Raw genomic sequence first — 19,281 nt, 5'->3', positions numbered from 1 at the left:
TTTGTGACTGACAGGCTGGCAGTAGTGCAGCTTCTGTTCCCGTCTGCAGCATCAGAGGGCAGCCGTGTCTCAAAAGTGTTGTCTTCTGCTCTGAGCCTGTGTGGGAGTTTCATGGTCCAGGCAATAGTGCAGACGGGTCCCACGAGCAGAGTGAGGAATTACAGATAAAAACAGGAAATCACAGGAGTGACAGAAACTTCAGCTTTATTAGGAAATCATTTTACAGACACTTGTTTCTTCACACTCTCATTAGAGGCCGAACTCAGCACAACACCCACAGCTGGGTGTGGAGCGCTCATGTGTGACTGATGAGGACAGGGAGGGGGCAGTGTGGTCACCCCCCCCACACACACACACACACACACACACACATAGTCAGAGCGCCCCCTGCTAGCCTGTGGTTAACATGCAGCCATCCTCACACTCCCAGCCGTGTTATAACACTATCAAATGCACACTGCTGTGCAATGGCTGCCTGTGTTGTGCAGTGATAGCTCAGGGCACACATAGGGTTAAATTCTGTGGTGCTCACAGTACAGACAGTAGCACTGCCAGGGTGTTTCCACAAGCTCAGTACTCTTCACTGCCAATACAGCACTTTAACTCTGACCTCTCCAGGGACTGCGTTTCCAGGCGGCAGTCGTCCAGCACTTGACCATGTGACTCTGAGAAGCAGCATCGTGCGCTGGGCTGAGGGGCTGCATTTCCACATCAGTGGCTCCAGCGTCCTGGTGCAGCACCTGATGACAGGATGTGAACACTTTAGAAGGTCACTGCAGACGCGATGTGTCCTCACAGTCCTGCCAGACCAGCTGACCAGTGCAGAAGCGGCAATGCTGCGTCTCAGAGCGTCACTCGTGTAGCACTGGGAACGGCCACCACTAGTGTGAATCTGACACGAGCAAGCACTGATGAGAGGCCGGGTGAATATTATCCGCTATCGGAAGGAGTGCGTAGGATGACCATCTCTTGATCGTCAGAGTTCATCTAAAAACAAAAGTAGAACAAAAGCGTCTTTATTAAACTATTAGTAACTCAGACACAACACTCCACAGTGACCACAACAGCAGACACTCATTTTCTCGGCCTTGCTTGATATTTCCCTGCCTGCCCCAACCATCGTGTGTGTGTTAACGTGAAGCCGAGGACAGGCACCACAGCGAGCCCCCCCGTGACGGAGACGTGGCTGAGGACAGCACACACTGGGCCGGCGGAGCTGTTCAAGCGGCTGAAGGGGAGGCGCTGTCTAAATACCCACAATGCCCTTCCTCAATCATTACATCTGAGGTGGCTGACGCTGCCCTCGGTGTTAACGATCGATGACAACCAAGAAACAAAAGTACAGAGTAATGAAAGATACAAGTCTGAAGTAAATGCCATCTCCTAACTGTTCGCCCTTGGTCAGTTCTGAAACCGATCGGCCTTGTTGTTGTTGAAAGGCTTTAAATGGAAGTTGTACCTCAGCTGGTGGCCGCTGTGAAACCCAAGGTAGATCACTGCAAGACACAACACATGCAGATCGTTGGCCTGAGCCGGTGAATGGCAAATTACAAACAGAAACCTGATCACAGTTATAGATTATTATATTCAGAGGCCACTGTCTACTTCTTACAGAAAGAGAGGAAAAAATGCAGTCGGGTACAAGTTTGTGAGAATATTGTTTCCCCGGAGAGGGCGGGTTTGGATCTTGTTGAGACCCCAGTTAAAGAGTCGATTGAATTATACACTGAACAAAACAGCGCCTGGATTATAATGCTGTTTTAAATGTCCTAGTTGACTAAAATACAAATCTCCTCTGTATGGACACCAAAATCATAAACGCCAAACACTGATGAAACTGTCGTACCTGAATCCCTTGTGCAGCCCTGAAGAGAGAGAAGAGAGACCGGGGTTAGTTCATGGCTACTGTATACGTTCACATCATTAGAAAGACTCAATCATTAAAAACCAAAAGACTGATTCTCAATCTAGTCTCCTGAGTTAATACGAGACTGCTGTACTCAGTGTGAACTGTGTTAATAGAGACCTCTGTACTCACAGTATCCGTACATCTGCAGTCCCAGCCATCCCAGAACGAAGCAGGACTCGCAGGGCAGGACGACCAAGCGCAGGTCAGCCAGGACTCTGTAGCCCCAGTCTGCAGCGTTTCATCAGAGAGATCAGTTGAGTCAGAAACACAGTCAGTGTTCAGTGGGGCACATCTTTGTGTGGAAGGACTGAGGACTGACTTGTGTGAACAGTGAGGCGAGACACAACTACAGTGCAGGCGAATGTGTCATTGTGTACGCTGTTCTGTAATTACACACATAGTGGTGCAAAAGTTAAGAACATAAACTGTCACTCATTACCAGCCATTGGAGCTGTGCGACTGTGCGCGTGCAGTTGTCACGGTGTGCTTATGCGTTGCTGGAGCAGGCAACCCCACCAAAATACAACAATGGACACAAAACCACCACCAGGACACACCTATATACACCACCAATGTCTTACAGGTAACGACAGTTCAGCTGCACCCTGCGTCACTGTAGCCAACATCATACCAGCTCACACCTAACACCCAAGACAGCCACCACAAGGCCGCAGACCACAGCCACGCTCTAATGATCCTCAGCTGCAGAACTCTGGTTAATACATAAATAAATTGCAAGTCCCTGTATATAATTTAGCAACAACAATCTGAATGACTTAAACACGTAGCAAAATGCCCTCCGCACAATAGGGATGCACACACACCTCCATTAGCATCAACTCTTAACGCTTCAGTCATGCATCAGCGAAAACAATCACTGCATCCATGTAAACACAATCAAAAACAAAATAAATGAGCATGAATGGAGGCAAACACACAACACAGACACACACCACACTGAGCAAAGGCAGGAATGTGTTTTATGTCAATACAGGCTCCCTTTGCAAATACAGTCCTGTAGTTGAATGCCAAAGAACTCAGACAATAAAAGGCAATGAGAAAGTCCCTCTGAATTTCCAGCTTGTCATGACATCACTTGTTGGAACAAGGCCGCCACAGACATGAGCAAGAATTCAAAGAACGACAACACGCAAACCCATCACACCAGTTCTGTCCATGCGGGGGGATGAGGTTCCCAAGGCAACAGACCACCTCCTGGGGCAGGCGTTCGACGCTGCACACGGAAAGTAACCCGTCAGGGCGCTGCCACGAACTGCCGCAGTGAGAGTGTGGCGGACTTTGAGTCTGAGGAAAACCGTCACATGATCAAAACAGAGGTTCTGAACCTTAATTCGGGAAAACGGCTGTAAGTGATGTGTGGCACCAGCAGGGGGGGGCAGCGGAACAGCAGCTGGCAAACAGCTGCCATTGGGCCAGGCCTGTGAGGTCGAGGTGGATGTGATGCTCATCTCTTTTGTGCGCTTTATTCCCCATATGAACATGTACATTATATTAGTATTTATACATGTATATAGTCTAATATGCATATCACTGCTGCAGTATTAACTCATCACTGCTTGACTGCAGTCCAGAGGATCATTTGTACCAAAATGTAATAAAAGTCTAAAATGTATCTGTTTGTTGTTTCGATATTTCATATATTAATTCATTTGGCAAAGATTATCCTCCATATTCAAGAGGCTCACATAACAAACCCATACGAGAAAAGGCCGGTCCAGCCCGTGGACAGGCGGTCAGGGTGTCTGGCAGCTACTCACTGGTCTGGGAGGTCAGTTCCCACAGCAGGGCGCCCCCACTCACGCTGGGCAGGCCCGTGGTCCCGATCATGTACAGCACAGCGTGCGGCACGGCTGAGGGGGACAAGAGCAGGTCAGCGACATGCGAAGCTCTCGGGTTAGAGATCAGGTCTGTGTTTAACAAGCGTCCCAACACTGAGAGAGTCTTATCTGCAGTGGGAATGTGTGACTGATAGAGGACAGATAATGCCCCAGGGACGTACCAGGCAGTCTGTGGGGAAACGTAAAGAACTGTGTGAGCGACAGAGCGAACAGGTGCGCCGCCTCGCAGACCACTCCGCGGCTTGACAGACTTCCTGTGGACAGACAATAAACATCTCATCTAATGTGCATACGGTACAAAACATGATGTCTCTAGTTCTAAATGCAATGTTCCCTGCGAGTGTCATTCACTGTAGTTCAGATTTTCATTTTTTTTCCTGTTATTATTTCTAAATTATTAACACAAAGACAGAGGGCCCATCTGTCTAAACAGAGAGCCCATCTGCACACATGGAGCAGCTCCTGCACACCTTTAGAGAAGACAGCCTCCTTCAGAAAGGACAAGACCAGTGCACTGACCAGCACAGCGAGAGCAGCAGCCACAATCTCCTGAAAAAGAGCTGAAAAACCCATCTCTATCATCACTGGGAAGGGTAACTTCACATACAGTGTCACTAATAATGACTGGTCAATAGTTTATAACAGTTAGGAATCAACGTTTGTATTTATAAACCATTAGTAAACCTTTATAAAATGATAAATCACATCTTATAAAGGTTTTATTGATCACTTATAAATTATATTATTAATGGTTCCTTACAGTTTTATAAACGATTTACCACTCATTAATTACAGTTAACAGGACAAATATATAATGGATATTTCGGACTGTAGAGAAATAGATACACAGATGTATTTATTATTCATAAATGTTCACACGTCTTTCTGTGATGAATGTAACTCAGACGCACTCACCCACGCGTCTCCCGCACTTTTTCAATCTGCTCTTCAGAGACACTGTGCTGACCAGCAGGCAGAGACTCATGGCCAAGAGAGGACAATATTCTGCAAACAGAAAAGTACAGGCTGTCTGATCAGGTCTTAATAACCATTACTGCATCTCACCGGCACTCTTCTCATTGACAGTCATAACTATCATCATCATAGTCAGTGCTGCGGAACAACAGGGTAATGAGCCATTGATGAGAAGGGCTCTAGACTCATGATCGGAAGGTTGTGGGTTCAAATCCCAGGTAGGGCAGTGTTGTTGTACCCTTGAGCAAGGTACTTCACTTGGATTGCTCCAGTGCTCTCTCTGTATAAATGTAAGTCGCCCTGGATAAGAGCGTCTGCTAAGTAACGATTAATGTAACGTAATGGATTCTCTTGGCCTTCAGGTGCCGTTCACTAATGTGTCTCATCATCCTCACTAACATTACATTGACTGACGTTTAAAGAACAAATTGGTGGATTACAATTTACAGTCTTTTTAATGGCTTTGGTAGTATTATCAATAGTATGTGGTAATTCGTCACAACTCATAATACAAAAACACAACAGATCAGCAAGAAAACCCTTTTTCCAAAACTCTGAGCACAACACGACTGAGTACAACACACACGATCAGATCAGTGTTCCCTCTAAAGACATGCTTCACACTGAAACCCAGGATTTTCATATAAAGTATTGCATAACTTGTTAGGATTGTACATTGCATTGTGCTAAGGGGGTCCGGGGGCATTTTAAAATTGGCAATACAGTATCACTGTTGTCTATTGTGTTAATGTCAATTTTAAAATGTTGACACTAGCAAATGGTAGCAAATATGGTGGTACATTTTTGCTGGATTGTTATGAATTGCCCAGCTTCAATCTTAGCTGACAGACTGAGATTTTAAAAGCCATTTAAAACAAATCTTCCAGGGGAGCATGCCCCCCCTAGCACGTCAGCCCCTCTTATGGCCCCACCATTTCCAGAATCCTAGAATCGCCCCTGCACACCCAGGACTGTAGCTCAGTGCTGGGAGAAGGACGAGCATTGTTAGACATTGTTAGATATTTAAAATAATCTGGCCGGACAGATATCAAAGGACCCAAAATGAGGAAAAGTCTGGTTAAAACTGGATGTATGGTCACCCTAAACTAGTGTAGCTTAGCTATCACCATTCATTACATTGTCCATGTCATAGCAGAAATGCAATTCAGCACAGCAAGAGTATTTAAACAATCAATATACAATGAAGTGTCTTGTCTTGAAACGGACCTGCAGTGTTTGTGGCTGTGCGCATGCACCGGTGTTCTCAACTCATAACTCTCTCACCTGGATTCGTGCTGGGCAGTACACACACACAGGACAACTTTTGTAAAAGAAACGAACATTCCCCATTGTCCAGAATATGAACGGGAAACTGACTATGAAATATACGAACATTTCGGAGTGACTGGGTGGGGGCACTCAATCCATTTCAGCAGGGGCCAGTGCCCCTGTAGCCCTCCCGGCTCCACCCCTGACTGTAGCAGATGACCTTCAGCACTTCAAAGGGTCATTTTGAAACACGAGTCTTGCACTGCTTGCTCTTGGATGAACTGGTTGTTACAATGACAAAACTGAGAGGATGGCATTGTGTTGTTTGGATGACTTAACCAATGTTTCACAAAAAACAAAGTGGTTGAATCAATGATCTTGTGGTGAAAGAAGTTTACAGACCAAGTGAAAGCACAGGCATGCTGTTTTACAGTCTGGAGTTTTGTACTAAGAGTTTTGAAAAATCACCACATACTACTGATAATAGTAACAAAGCGATTAAAAAAAAAATAAAAAAAAAATGTACACGTCTTGAACCCTGGAAAGCGTTATATCTGAGAAAATGTTTCACTTACTGAACGAAGCACAGGAGAGCGCGATTAGGGCCACTGCAAAAAACGCTAACGCCGTGCCAAGCAGCAGCGAGGTCACGCCATAGGAGGCTGAAACAAAAAGAGAATTATCTCCCTGGCAAGAATAATTAGCCGATGTGTCACTTTATGCCAGTCGTGCGTCTTCCGTCAGGCTTCCCTCGTCACCCCTCAGTTTATCCAGAACAGCCCCTTGTGACAGCAGCACAGGTGGAGACCAAACATACCACAGCTGATGCAAAGCACTTACACCAAGCAGTGGGTCTGCTCAGACAGCTAACTCTATAATCACACTGTGGAAACTGGCTGTAAACCACTGGGTTTCAAATGTCAGTTTCATTAAAATCTGTGTTTTACAACAGGGAGCCTCTGAGGTCTGTGTGTCGTGAGTGGATGCTGGAAGCCGAGTCTCTCACACACCTACCGTGAGGCGGTGTCTCGCAGCTCAATCTGCTCTCGGATGCGGACAATGAAATATGTGAAGAATGTGTGATTCCCTGTAACTGTTCTGCTCTAATATACACCGATCAGCCATAACATTATGACCACCTGCCTAATATTGTGTAGGTCCCCATTTTGCAACCAAAACAGCCCTGACCCATCGAGGCATGGACTCCACTAGACCTCTGAAGGTGTGCTGTGCTATCTGGCACCAAGACGTTTGCAGCAGATCCTTTAAGTCCTGCAAGTTGCGAGGTGGGTCCTCCATGGATCGGACTTGTTTGGCCAGCACATCCCACAGATGCTCGATTGGATTGAGATCTGAGGAATTTGAACTGGTGATTCATCAGACCAGGCCACCTTCATCCATTGCTCACTCAAAATGTTCACTTGCTGCCTAATATATCCCACCCACTGACAGGTGCCATGATAACGTGATTATCAGTGTTATTCACTTCACCTGTCAGTGGCCATAATGTTATGGCTGATCGGTGTATCTTCACTGATTTAAAATGTATATAATAATTCACAAGCTTGTACTGGGGTGACAAAGAAGATAATTGCCTTCTTTATTGCTTCCCCACATTGTTTGGATGGAGAAAGTGAGAGTAATTCTGGGGTAAACACAATGTTAGGGTATATTGTCAAAAGTGTAGAATTGAGAACAAGGACAGTGATGTTCAGACTGTACAATGCACTAGTTAGAGCTCATCTGGATACTGTGGACAGTTCTGGGCTCCACACTTCAAGAAAGATATCGCTGCTCTAGAGGCAGTTCAGAGGAGAGCAACCAGACTTATTCCAGGTCTGAAGGGAATGTCCTACTGAGAGACTGAGGACCTGAACCTTTTCACCCTGGAACAGAGGAGACTATGTGGGGACTTGATCCAAGTCTTCAAAATCGTGAAAGGCATCGACCACATCAAACCAGAGGAGCTTTTCCAGATCTGCAGGGACACACGCACCCGGGGACACAAATGGAAATTGGGCTTCAAGGCATTCAAGACAGAAAACAGGAGACACTTCTTCACACAGAGAGGCGTCACAATCTGAACCAACTCCCCAGCGATGTGGCTGAAGAGAATTTGGGAACATTCAAAAACAGACTGGATAGGATCCTTGGATCACTTACAGTGAGGGAAAAAAGTATTTGATCCCCTGCTGATTTTGTATGTTTGCCCACTGACAAAGAAATGATCAGTCTATAATTTTAATGGTAGGTGTATTTTAACAGTGAGAGACAGAATAACAAAAAAAAAAAAATGCATTTCAAAAAAGTTATACATTGATTTGCATGTTAATGAGTGAAATAAGTATTTGATCCCCTATCAATCAGCAAGATTTCTGGCTCCCAGGTGTCTTTAATACAGGTAACGAGCTGAGACTCTCTTAAAGGGAGTGCTCCTAATCTCAGCTCGTTACCTGTATAAAAGACACCTGTCCACAGAAGCAATCAATCAATCAATCAATCAGATTCCAAACTCTCCACCATGGCCAAGACCAAAGAGCTGTCCAAGGATGTCAGGGACAAGATTGTAGACCTACACAAGGCTGGAATGGGCTACAAGACCATCACCAAGCAGCTTGGTGAGAAGGTGACAACAGCTGGTGCGATTATTCGCAAATGGAAGATCTCACCTCGTGGAGATTCAATGATCATGAGAACGGTGAGGAATCAGCCCAGAACTACACAGGAGGATCTTGTTAATGATCTCAAGGCAGCTGGGACCATAGTCACCAAGAAAACAATTGGTAACACACTACGCCGTGAAGGACTGAAATCCTGCAGCACCCGCAAGGTCCCCCTGCTCAAGAAAGCACATGTACAGCCCCGTCAGAAGTTTGCCAGTGAACATCTGAATGATTCAGAGGAGAACTGGGTGAAAGTGTTTTGGTCAGATGAGACCAAAATCGAGCTCTTTGGCATCAACTCAACTCACCGTGTTTTAAGGAGGAATGACCCCAAGAACACCATCCCCACCATCAAACATGGACGTGGAAACATTATGCTTTGGGGGTGTTTTTCTGCTAAGGGGACAGGACAACTGCACCGCATCAAAGGGACGATGGACGGGGCCATGTACCGTCAAATCTTGGGTGAGAACCTCCTTCCCTCAGCCAGGGCATTGAAAATGGGTCGTGGATGGGTATTCCAGCATGACAATGACCCAAAACACACAGCCAAGGTAACAAAGGAGTGGCTCAAGAAGAAGCGAATTAAGGTCCTGGAGTGGCCTAGCCAGTCTCCAGACCTTAATCCCATAGCAAATCGGTGGAGGAAGCTGAAGGTTCAAGTTGCCAAACGTCAGCCTCGAAACCTTAATGACTTGGAAAGGATCTGCAAAGAGGAGTGGGACAAAATCCCTCCCGAGATGTGTGCAAACCTGGTGGCCAACTACAAGAAACGTCTGACCTCCAAGTACTAAGTTGAAGGGGTCAAATACTTATTTCCCTCATTAACATGCAAATCAATGTATAACTTTTTTGAAATGCGTTTTTCTGGATTTTTTTGTTGTTATTCTGTCTCTCACTGTTAAAATACACCTACCATTAAAATCATAGACTGATCATTTCTTTGTCAGTGGGCAAACGTACAAAATCAGCAGGGGATCAAATACTTTTTTCCCCTCACTGTAGTTATTAATGGACACCAAACGAGTACGATGGGGCAAATGGGCTCCTCTCGTTGTAAACTTTCTTACGTTCTTATGTTCTTAACTGTGTTACAATACCTAGATGTTGGATTCACCTGCAAATTCCAGCTCACCTGCCGAGTCTGTTGCCTCTCTTGCAGAGTGGGAGCCTTGGGATGAAACGCACAGTCTTAGACGAGGCTTATTTACAGTATCAGAGGAAGAGCGCTCTGTTGTTTTTGGGTGATTGTTACAGACCTTTCCAGAAGCACGAGTAAGCATTCATGAACACCAGCACTGCCAGTGCCAGGCCCGAGACGTCAGCCCACGGCCCGGTGCGCAGGGCGCCTGTGAAGGGGAGGGACACCACTGAGAGACAGAGAGCAGCTCATAGGAACACAATACATGGTCATGTATGAGGGAGGGATAATGTCTGACTCTCCTCTCTGGTCCCGGGATCAACACCCCCAAAACACAGGCTTCTCCTCGTACAGGCAAGAAGACTTGAGCCTCCTGCCGAAAACAGAGCAGCGCAGTCTTGATCTTTAACCCAGTCAGCGTCCATTCATGCGTGTTCTAAGAGCTTTGGTATTGTACTGTATTACACGCACACGCACATGCACACACAGACCTACCGATGATCATTGCTGTTGACACCACCAGGTGAGCTGCAGGAATTGCGGTGTTCCTCAGTATCGATTTCAGTTTCACTGCAGTCAAACGGAAACAAATACAAAAACAAATGCTTTACAATGAAGTTAGAGAAGAACAGCGTTCAGTCATTCATATTTAAATTAATCCACTCATCAAGACAGAGCCATGCCTTTGATATGAGGGGATCTGTGACAGCACATTTCATCTCTGAACTGACAGTCAGCATTGCTTCCATTATTGCTGAATTCAGCGCATCATTCCTCTTATTCTGATGTCAAAACCTCCTGTGATTATTGTTTCCGTCTACATCAGTCAAACTCCAGTGACAAAATACAGCAAATACCAGGGAATGTGTCTGAATACGGAGCCACCATCAACAGAAGCACAATCCTGACAAGACTCACGCTGGGGCACGTCAGGGCCTCCTGGAAACAACCTGGAGAAATATCAATACAATTCATAAAGAATTAATCTGTGTATATTATATATATATATATATATACACTCACCTAAAGGATTATTAGGAACACCATACTAATACTGTGTTTGACCCCCTTTCGCCTTCAGAACTGCCTTAATTCTACGTGGCATTGATTCAACAAGGTGCTGAAAGCATTCTTTAGAAATGTTGGCCCATATTGATAGGATAGCATCTTGCAGTTGATGGAAGGCACGAAGCTCCCGTTCCACCACATCCCAAAGATGCTCTATTGGGTTGAGATCTGGTGACTGTGGGGGCCAGTTTAGTACAGTGAACTCATTGTCATGTTCAAGAAACCAATTTGAAATGATTCGACCTTTGTGACATGGTGCATTATCCTGCTGGAAGTAGCCATCAGAGGATGGGTACATGGTGGTCATAAAGGGATGGACATGGTCAGAAACAATGCTCAGGTAGGCCGTGGCATTTAAAAGATGCCCAATTGGCACTAAGGGGCCTAAAGTGTGCCAAGAAAACATCCCCCACACCATTACACCACCACCACCAGCCTGCACAGTGGTAACAAGGCATGATGGATCCATGTTCTCATTCTGTTACACCAAATTCTGACTCTACCATCTGAATGTCTCAACAGAAATCGAGACTCATCAGACCAGGCAACATTTTTCCAGTCTTCAACTGTCCAAATTTGGTGAGCTTGTGCAAATTGTAGCCTCTTTTTCCTATTTGTAGTGGAGATGAGTGGTACCCGGTGGGGTCTTCTGCTGTTGTAGCCCATCTGCCTCAAGGTTGTACATGTTGTGGCTTCACAAATGCTTTGCTGCATACCTCGGTTGTAACGAGTGGTTATTTCAGTCAAAGTTGCTTTCTAACAGCTTGAATCAGTCGGCCCATTCTCCTCTGACCTCTAGCATCAACAAGGCATTTTCGCCCACAGGACTGCCGCATACTGGATGTTTTTCCCTTTTCACACCATTCTTTGTAAACCCTAGAAATGGTTGTGCGTGAAAATCCCAGTAACTGAGCAGATTGTGAAATACTCAGACCGGCCCGTCTGGCACCAACAACCATGCCACGCTTAAAATTGCTTAAATCACCTTTCTTTCCCATTCAGACATTCAGTTTGGAGTTCAGGAGATTGTCTTGACCAGGACCACACCCCTAAATGCATTGAAGCAACTGCCATGTGATTGGTTGGTTAGAAAATTGCATTAATGAGAAATTGAACAGGTGTTCCTAATAATCCTTTAGGTGAGTGTATATATATATATATATATATATATACACACACACATACACCGATCAGCCATAGCATTATGACCACCTGCCTAATATTGTGTAGGTCCCAAAACAGCCCTGACCCGTCGAGGCATGGACTCCACTAGACCTCTGAAGGTGTGCTGTGCTATCTGGCACCAAGACATTAGCAGCAGATCCTTTAAGTCCTGTAAGTTGCGAGGTGGGGCCTCCATGGATCGGACTTGTTTGGCCAGCACATCCCACAGATGCTCAATTGGATTGAGATCTGGGGAATTTGGAGGCCAAGTCAACACCTTGAACTCGTGATTCATCAGACCAGGCCACCTTCTTCCATTGCTCCGTGGTCCAGTTCTGATGCTCACGTGCCCATTGTAGGCGCTTTCGGCAGTGGACAGGGGTCAGCATGGGCACCCTAACTGGTCTGCGGCTACGCAGCCCCATACAACAACAAACTGCGATGCACTGTGTGTTCTGACACCTTTCTATCAGAACCAGCATTCACTTTTTCGGCAATTTGAGCTACAGTAGCTCGTCTGTTGGATCGGACCACACAGGCCAGCCTTCGCTCCCCACGTGCATCGATGAGCCTTGGCCGCCCATGACCCTGTCGCCGGTTCACCGCTTTTCCTTCCTTGGACCACATCTGATAGGTACTGACCACTGCAGACCAGGAACACCCAACAAGAGCTGCAGTTTTGGAGATGCTCTGACCCAGTCGTCTAGCCATCACAATGTGGTCCTTGTCAAAGTCGCTCAGATCCTTACGCTTGCCCATTGATCCTGCTTCTAACACATCAACTTTGAGGACAAAATGTTTACTTGCTGCCTAATATATCCCATCCACTGTCATAATGTTATGGCTGATCAGTGTATATACACAGTGCCCTGCAAAGGTATTCAGAGCCCTGACCAGTTCTCTCATGTCACTGCATTACAGACGGGACACTGAAACCTCATTCTGTTTGATGATTTATTTTAAATCACTGAAACTCAAAATCAATGATTGTGATGTTGGGTTTATGTTGTGAAATATCTGTAAGTGTGGGGGTTTGGGGTTAGGGGTGAACGCACCCTCGCTGATGCCCCACAGGAGCAACGCAGCCGCCATGCCGAGGGACGGAGCACAGCAGTTCACACAGCAGCCGAGCCGAGCTGCTCTGCTTTCGCCTAGAGGGACACACAACACGACACACCATCAGCAGCACAAAGCACAGCCTGCATTGTTACGTGTGTGCGCACAGCTGGGCATGCATGTGTGTGCGTGTGCGTTTGTGTGTGTCTGCACACAGCTGGGCAGGCGTGTGTGTGTGTGTCTGCACACAGCTGGGCAGGCGTGTGTGTGTGTATGCGTGTGTGTGTGTGTGTGTGTGCGCGCGCAGAGCTGGACAGGCCTGTGTGTGTGTGTGCTTGTGCGTGTGCGTGTGTGCACAGCTGGGAAGGCGTGTGTGTGTGTGTGTGTGTGTGTGTGTGTGTGTGTGTGTGTGTGTGTGTGTGTGTGTGTGTGTGTGTGTGTGTGTGTGCGCGCACCGCTGAGCAGGCGTGTGTGTCTGGCAGTGAAAGCTCAGTCTGCAGCCCCAGATCGGTGCTCTGCAGGGCTGGACTCACTCTGTGTCTGCAGGTACAGCCAGGCTGGGCCGGCAGAGGCCAGCGCAGCAGCCAGCGACGCACAACACAGCAGGACTGTGCCGGTGTGGTATGGGGCAGAGCCTGAGGGAGAGACACAGAGGGTTTATCAGTCTAGGAGATGTGAGTGTGGTTTTGTGAAGGTGTACCATTTCAGCCATTACAGAACCTCTTAGAGGCTCCTGTCCATGTGGGATTACAGCGTCCCTGTGACTACAGTAAAACACTCAAACACACACTTCTGATCTCTCTGCACCTGGAGCCAGTGAGGCCAGTTCTCTGATGCACGATCAATCTGTACCTGCGCTCCTCAGCTCCACCACTGCTGCTCCAGAAGCTCGGCCCGTCCGAACTCTGCACGTGTAATTCCCTGTGTCCCCTGTGCCGACGTGCCTCAGCCTCAGGGAGAAGTTTCCTGAGCGGATCTCCTCAGGGAAGAGCTCGGCCTGGCCCCTGTAGTGCCAGTGCTGAGACTCAGGCCAGCTCTCTCCCTCTGAGAACAGGTGCACCGTGCTGCCCGTGTCTGTCTTTGTCCACTGGATCTCCAGCCCCGGCACAGGCAGGGGGATGAGCACAAAGCAGGGCAGCACCACATCAGCCCCCAGCACTGCAGCCACCGGCTCTGCAGGGCCCAGCACTGAGAGACCTGGGGGACAAGGGGTGTAGAGGTCATGTACTAAACACTGATGAGCTTTAATGCAGCTGGACCCAGATTCACAAAACGCCAAACACAGACTCCAGCTGGGCTGAAGAGTGTGTGTAGGTGTGTCTAAAGACTCCCATCTCCTCCCTCTCGTCAGGCAGGTCTGAAACGATGCAGTGCATCCGGTTCGACAGGGCGCTCTAATGGCTGTCTGACAAACTCATCTCTCCGCCGTGGAGAGTCTCCCTGTCAGGACTGAACTCCCCTGTGCTGCCCATCAGAGGCACTGTGTTTGTTCATGAAGCTGTGGAGGTGGGCAGCAGAGTGGCCCCCGCAGAGGGTCGAGGGCCGCGTTTCTCTACACTGAAGAGCAGCTGCAGCGCATGAGCCCACATGCGTGTGTGTTCAGTAACTCTGCACTTTCCTTCCCATTGCCACCCTGATGAGTCCAACCCCAGAGCAAACCCTGCTAATCTGAAGTGACTGCACTTGACAGAAATACAAAGTATAAATGTACTGGAATACATTTAAGTAAATTGTAAATATAACACACTGCTTGATTTATATGAATATATAAATATTGTAATTGTATTACGTATTGATCATAATTTTATACGGTATTATTGCACGTTTTGTAATGCTTTTGTATGCTGTAACTCGCCCAGGATAAGGGCGTCTGCTAATAAATAAATACATCAATAATATAATAAGTATTAAATATAAAACCTCCATACCTTCAGAGCTGAGCGCACAGCACACAGCCAGCCATCCCGACAGAAGCTTTGCCTCCATTGCTGCTCAACGTCAGGAGCTTCAAAACACACTTTTAAAATCTCATCCAATTGAACAAGCCGTGCCCTAAACTTGTAAAACCGGCTTTTGCATGGCAGGATCCTGCCGAGCCCCAGAGCCGTGTGCGCAGCCGTAGTCCGACATGTCTGTGTCTCCAGCGCGGACCCCCTGCCCCAGTGCGAGAAGAAACTGCCCCAGACTCGGGCTGGCGCAATACTCCGAGTACAGCTGCACTTGCGCAGTAGAGAGCAGACTCGCCACAGACGCGCCGCGCTGCGCAGGTGTGACAGCGGCCAGGTCTTTGGGATGGAACCGCACACCTGCCTTGCGTTTTGATTGGTCACTTTCTGTCAGAGGTGTATCTTCATAAAGCGAGAGATACAGACACGTACAGGCATTGAATATTGTTAGCCTAAATCAATACAATTAAATATATAAATAAATATTCCAAAAATAGAATTGGGCAGATGAAATGTTGAATAGTTAAATACATTGATATAGTTATATACAGACCGGTCACAAATTAAAGAAAAAAAAAAACAGTGTCTCAGCTTCAATGCTCTTGGCACAGATTCTAGAATCTCTGGACTCTACTTGAGGGATGAACACTATTCTTCCAAAAGATATTTCCTCATTTGGAGTTTTGATGATGGTGGTGGAGAGCGCTGTCTAACACGTAGGTCCACAATCTCCCATAGGTGTTCAATTGGGTTGAGATCTGGTGACTGTGAAGGCCAGAGCATATGAGTCACATCATTTTCATACTCATCACACCATTCAGTAACGCCCTCGTGCCCTGTGGATGGGCATTGTCATCCTGGAAGAGACACTCCCATCAGGAGAGAAATGGGTCACCATAGGATAAAGGTGATCACTCAGAATAACTGTCATGATTTGCAGTGACCCTTCCCTCTAAGGGGACAAATGGACCCAAACCATGCCAGGAAAATGCCCCCCACTATTTACTGATGCCTTTTCCATAGATCTAAATGCAGATGTAAATTTAGTCACTGTTCCTATAGAAACACTAGCCAGTTGAGCGTCTGTGACTGAAGCTTCTGCCATTCGTGTCGCAATAATGACCCCTCTTTCAAAGTCACTTGGATCCATTCCTCTCGCCATCTGGATCCAAAATCGAGATCAACTGCCCCGCCTCAGCATGTTTATACATGCCACAGAGCATGGTAGGATGTTAATTGCTTAATTGTATCATGCTGTACACCTGTTTGGAGGCATCTGCATTCGTTATGTTCCTCCACTCATTTATTCAGGTTTTTCATTTTATTTCCCATGTGTTTATATGTATAGATATTTATCATTCGACTGAGAGAGAGAGAGAGAAAGCTGTACTATGGTGTAAAGCGTTAATTAATCAAAGGGGGAAACATTACTTAGTTTAATGTATCAAGTTATTAACACATGTAATTATTGGTTGTTTTGATTGTTTTAGTTATTCATTAATGTAATTACTGGTATTTTAAAATTACTTTCTGGTCTTTTTTCACGCTCATCTTAACTGAGAAGTCCACCTTGCCATGAGTTAAGGAAAATATTTGTGTTTATTTTTTTGTAAAATGTTGTTTATTTAAATTGTATTTCAGATTTCAGTTGCTTCAGGATTAAACCCCAAACAGTCATGTCGTTTTGTGGCAAAGTTTTGTGCTGTCGCATTTTTGAACTTCAGGATTGTCACTGTGCAGATGATGTAGAAACACACACTATACCAGCAGGGCTTCAGGTGGTTTCATAATGTAATTCACAGACTGGGTTTAATGAGGGGGCTCTGGTGTTTGATGGAGCTACCACTACTAGGTACTCCAGTGTCCCTGATTAAACCTCATTATTTCCCTTTGCTCTAGACCAGGGGTTAGAAATTCCTATCTCACACATGTTTTACTTAATGTTATCCTTAAGAAAGATAAGGTCAAGCTAGAAGGTCAGGTCAGAAGGAAGCTTGATTTCTGTTTGTTATTTACGATGAGAATCTTGGAGGCAATGTCAAACAGTATGATTTAAGTGCCTGCTCCCCAATCCCTGTGCTGATCTATGAACTCTGCCCTATAATGATATATATTCTGCTTAGCTAACTTGTAATATAACATAGTAATGACTTTCTGATTATAAGCAGATCTTTGATTTTTTGTGTATAAAAGTTCTGACTGTTAAAATGAAGGCAGAGCGACTTTGGATTCTTCTTGATTCACTGCTGTTCTCCACGCTGCGTGAATTAAAGGCATTGCAACAAACGTTCCAACCTGATTGAAGATGATTGTTCTTCAACAGTTGTCAGACCTGGTCCTGAAGTACTGGACATCAGTCCAGTTTAGTGATTTAAAGCACAGCTGAGCCTGTGGGGCCCCTCTGTCTTTCTTTCAGATTCGCTCAATTTGATTCACTAGTGAGTGGGTGAGTGAGGGATGGACTGAGACCCGTGGTTGGGCTCTGTGGTTTGCTGAAAGTCTTGGCTCATGGTTGGCTGGAAAGCATTGAGTTGTTTTGTTTGTTTTCTCTTGTTCAGCTCCACTGAAAGTGAGCAATTGTTTCATTATTGGTGTTTTCTTGTTTAGTTTTTTTGTCCATTTTGTATTTGTCCTTTCTGTTCTGTTCCTGTCAACCCTGTGCAGTCAGTCCTGGTCTTCTTGACTAAAAGAAAACCTGTTCCTCACTGTTACAGTGTGTCTGTAAGTGTGAATATGTGAGTGTGCATGTGTGAGTTTGTGTATGTAGGAGAGAGTTTTTTGTGTGCGTGTACAGGTGAGTGTGTGTGTTAGTGTGTCAATGTTTGAGTATGAGAGAGTGTGTGAGTGTGTGTGCAGGGTTCCTTGTTCCCAAACCCCAGAGACCACACTGTCCCCTCACAGTCCACCCTGTCCTCACCCAGCTGTTCATCAACACACATTTCTGTGCTCAGAGAGGTCTGCCTTATCTCCGCCACTGCAGCACACACAGCAGGAAGGAGACTGATTTTGTGCCGGTGGGACCATCCCGTCCTGCTCATAAACACAGTGATATGGGGGAGAGGGGAGGGTTTTACAGCCACACTACAGTCCAGTCAGCATGTCTGAACAGCAGCCAGGCAAGAACAGGGGCAGAATCTCCCAGGGGCAGCTGGGGTCACAGTCTATGTTGTCCATGGCTCAGTGTGCAAGACCATCATTCACCTTCTATTACACTTGTTACAGTGTTTGAATTGTCTCCAGAATAATATATATACACACACACACACACACACACACACAAAGTATTCACAGCGCTTCACTTTTTCCACATTGTTATGGTACAGCCTTATTACAAAAATTGATTAAATTCATTATTTTCCTCACAATTCTACAAACAATACCCCATAATGACCACGTGAAAGAAACTTGTTTGAAATCTTTGCAAATTTATTAAAAAAAGCACATGTACATAAGTATTGACAGCCTTTGCTCAGTACTTTGTTGAAGCACCTTTGGCACCAATAATTACACCCTCAAGTCTTTTCGAGTATGATGCTACAAGCTTGGCACACCTATTTCTGTGTAGTTTCTCCCATTCTTCTTTGCAGGACCTCTCAAGCTCCTACAGGCTGGATGGGGAGCATCAGTGCACAGCCATTTTCAGATCTCTCCAGAGATGTTCAATCAGGTCTGGGCTCTGGCTGGGCCACTCAAGGACATGCACAGAGTTGTCCTGTAGCCACTCCTTTGTTATCATGGCTGTTATCTTAGGGTTGTTGTCCTGTTGGAAGATGCACCTTCACCCCAGTCTGTCCCAGTCCCAGTTCCTGCCACTGAAAAACATCCCCACAGCATGATGCTGCCACCACCATGCTTCACTGTAGGGATGGTATTGGCCAGGTGATGACCGGTGCCTGGTTTCCTCCAGACATGACGCTTGCCATTCAGGCCAGAGAGTTCAAGCTTTGTTTCATCAGACCAGAGAATTTTGTTTCTCATGGTCGGAGAGTCCTTCAGGTGCCTTTTGGCAAACTCCAGGCGGGCTGTCATGTGCCTTTTACGGAGGAGTGGCTTCCGTCTGGCCACTCTACCATACAGGCCTGATTGGTGGAGTGCTGCAGAGATGGATGTTCTTCTGGAAGGTTCTCCTCTCTCCACAGAGACACGCTGGAGCTCTGTCAGAGTGACCATCGGGTTCTTGGTCACCTCCCTGACTAAGGCCCTTCTCCCCAGATTGCTCAGTTTGGCCAGG

At 46.3% G+C, this 19,281-nt stretch overlaps 1 protein-coding gene across 6 annotated transcripts; it reads right to left on the bottom strand.

The window, feature by feature from the left end:
- Positions 1–187: 187 nt before the first annotated feature.
- LOC136747518 (uncharacterized) lies at positions 188–15,321 on the bottom strand. 6 transcript variants are annotated; one of them, XM_066700390.1, is made up of 17 exons: positions 15,033–15,319; positions 13,957–14,301; positions 13,638–13,739; positions 13,104–13,199; positions 10,674–10,766; positions 10,312–10,386; positions 9,935–10,024; positions 9,793–9,846; positions 6,588–6,674; positions 4,684–4,773; positions 4,239–4,328; positions 3,930–4,022; positions 3,688–3,780; positions 2,039–2,137; positions 1,847–1,865; positions 1,460–1,496; positions 188–987 (listed from the first exon to the last, which is right to left on the bottom strand). In XM_066700390.1, the coding sequence occupies exons 1-17, from the start codon at positions 15,088–15,090 to the stop codon at positions 931–933; spliced, it is 1,578 nt and encodes a 525-aa protein (XP_066556487.1). In that variant the 5' UTR covers positions 15,091–15,319; the 3' UTR covers positions 188–930. The 6 variants fall into 6 exon arrangements, 5 of the variants coding, with proteins under 5 accessions (XP_066556487.1, XP_066556489.1, XP_066556491.1 ...); XM_066700392.1 differs by having other exon boundaries at positions 9,811–9,846; XM_066700394.1 differs by lacking the exon at positions 13,638–13,739 and having other exon boundaries at positions 15,033–15,320.
- Positions 15,322–19,281: the final 3,960 nt, after the last annotated feature.

Source organism: Amia ocellicauda, chromosome 4 (genome assembly GCF_036373705.1).
Source record: "Amia ocellicauda isolate fAmiCal2 chromosome 4, fAmiCal2.hap1, whole genome shotgun sequence".
NCBI lineage: Eukaryota > Metazoa > Chordata > Actinopteri > Amiiformes > Amiidae > Amia > Amia ocellicauda.
Note: the sequence above shows the minus strand (reverse complement) of the source record. Positions and strands in the feature narration are given on the sequence as shown.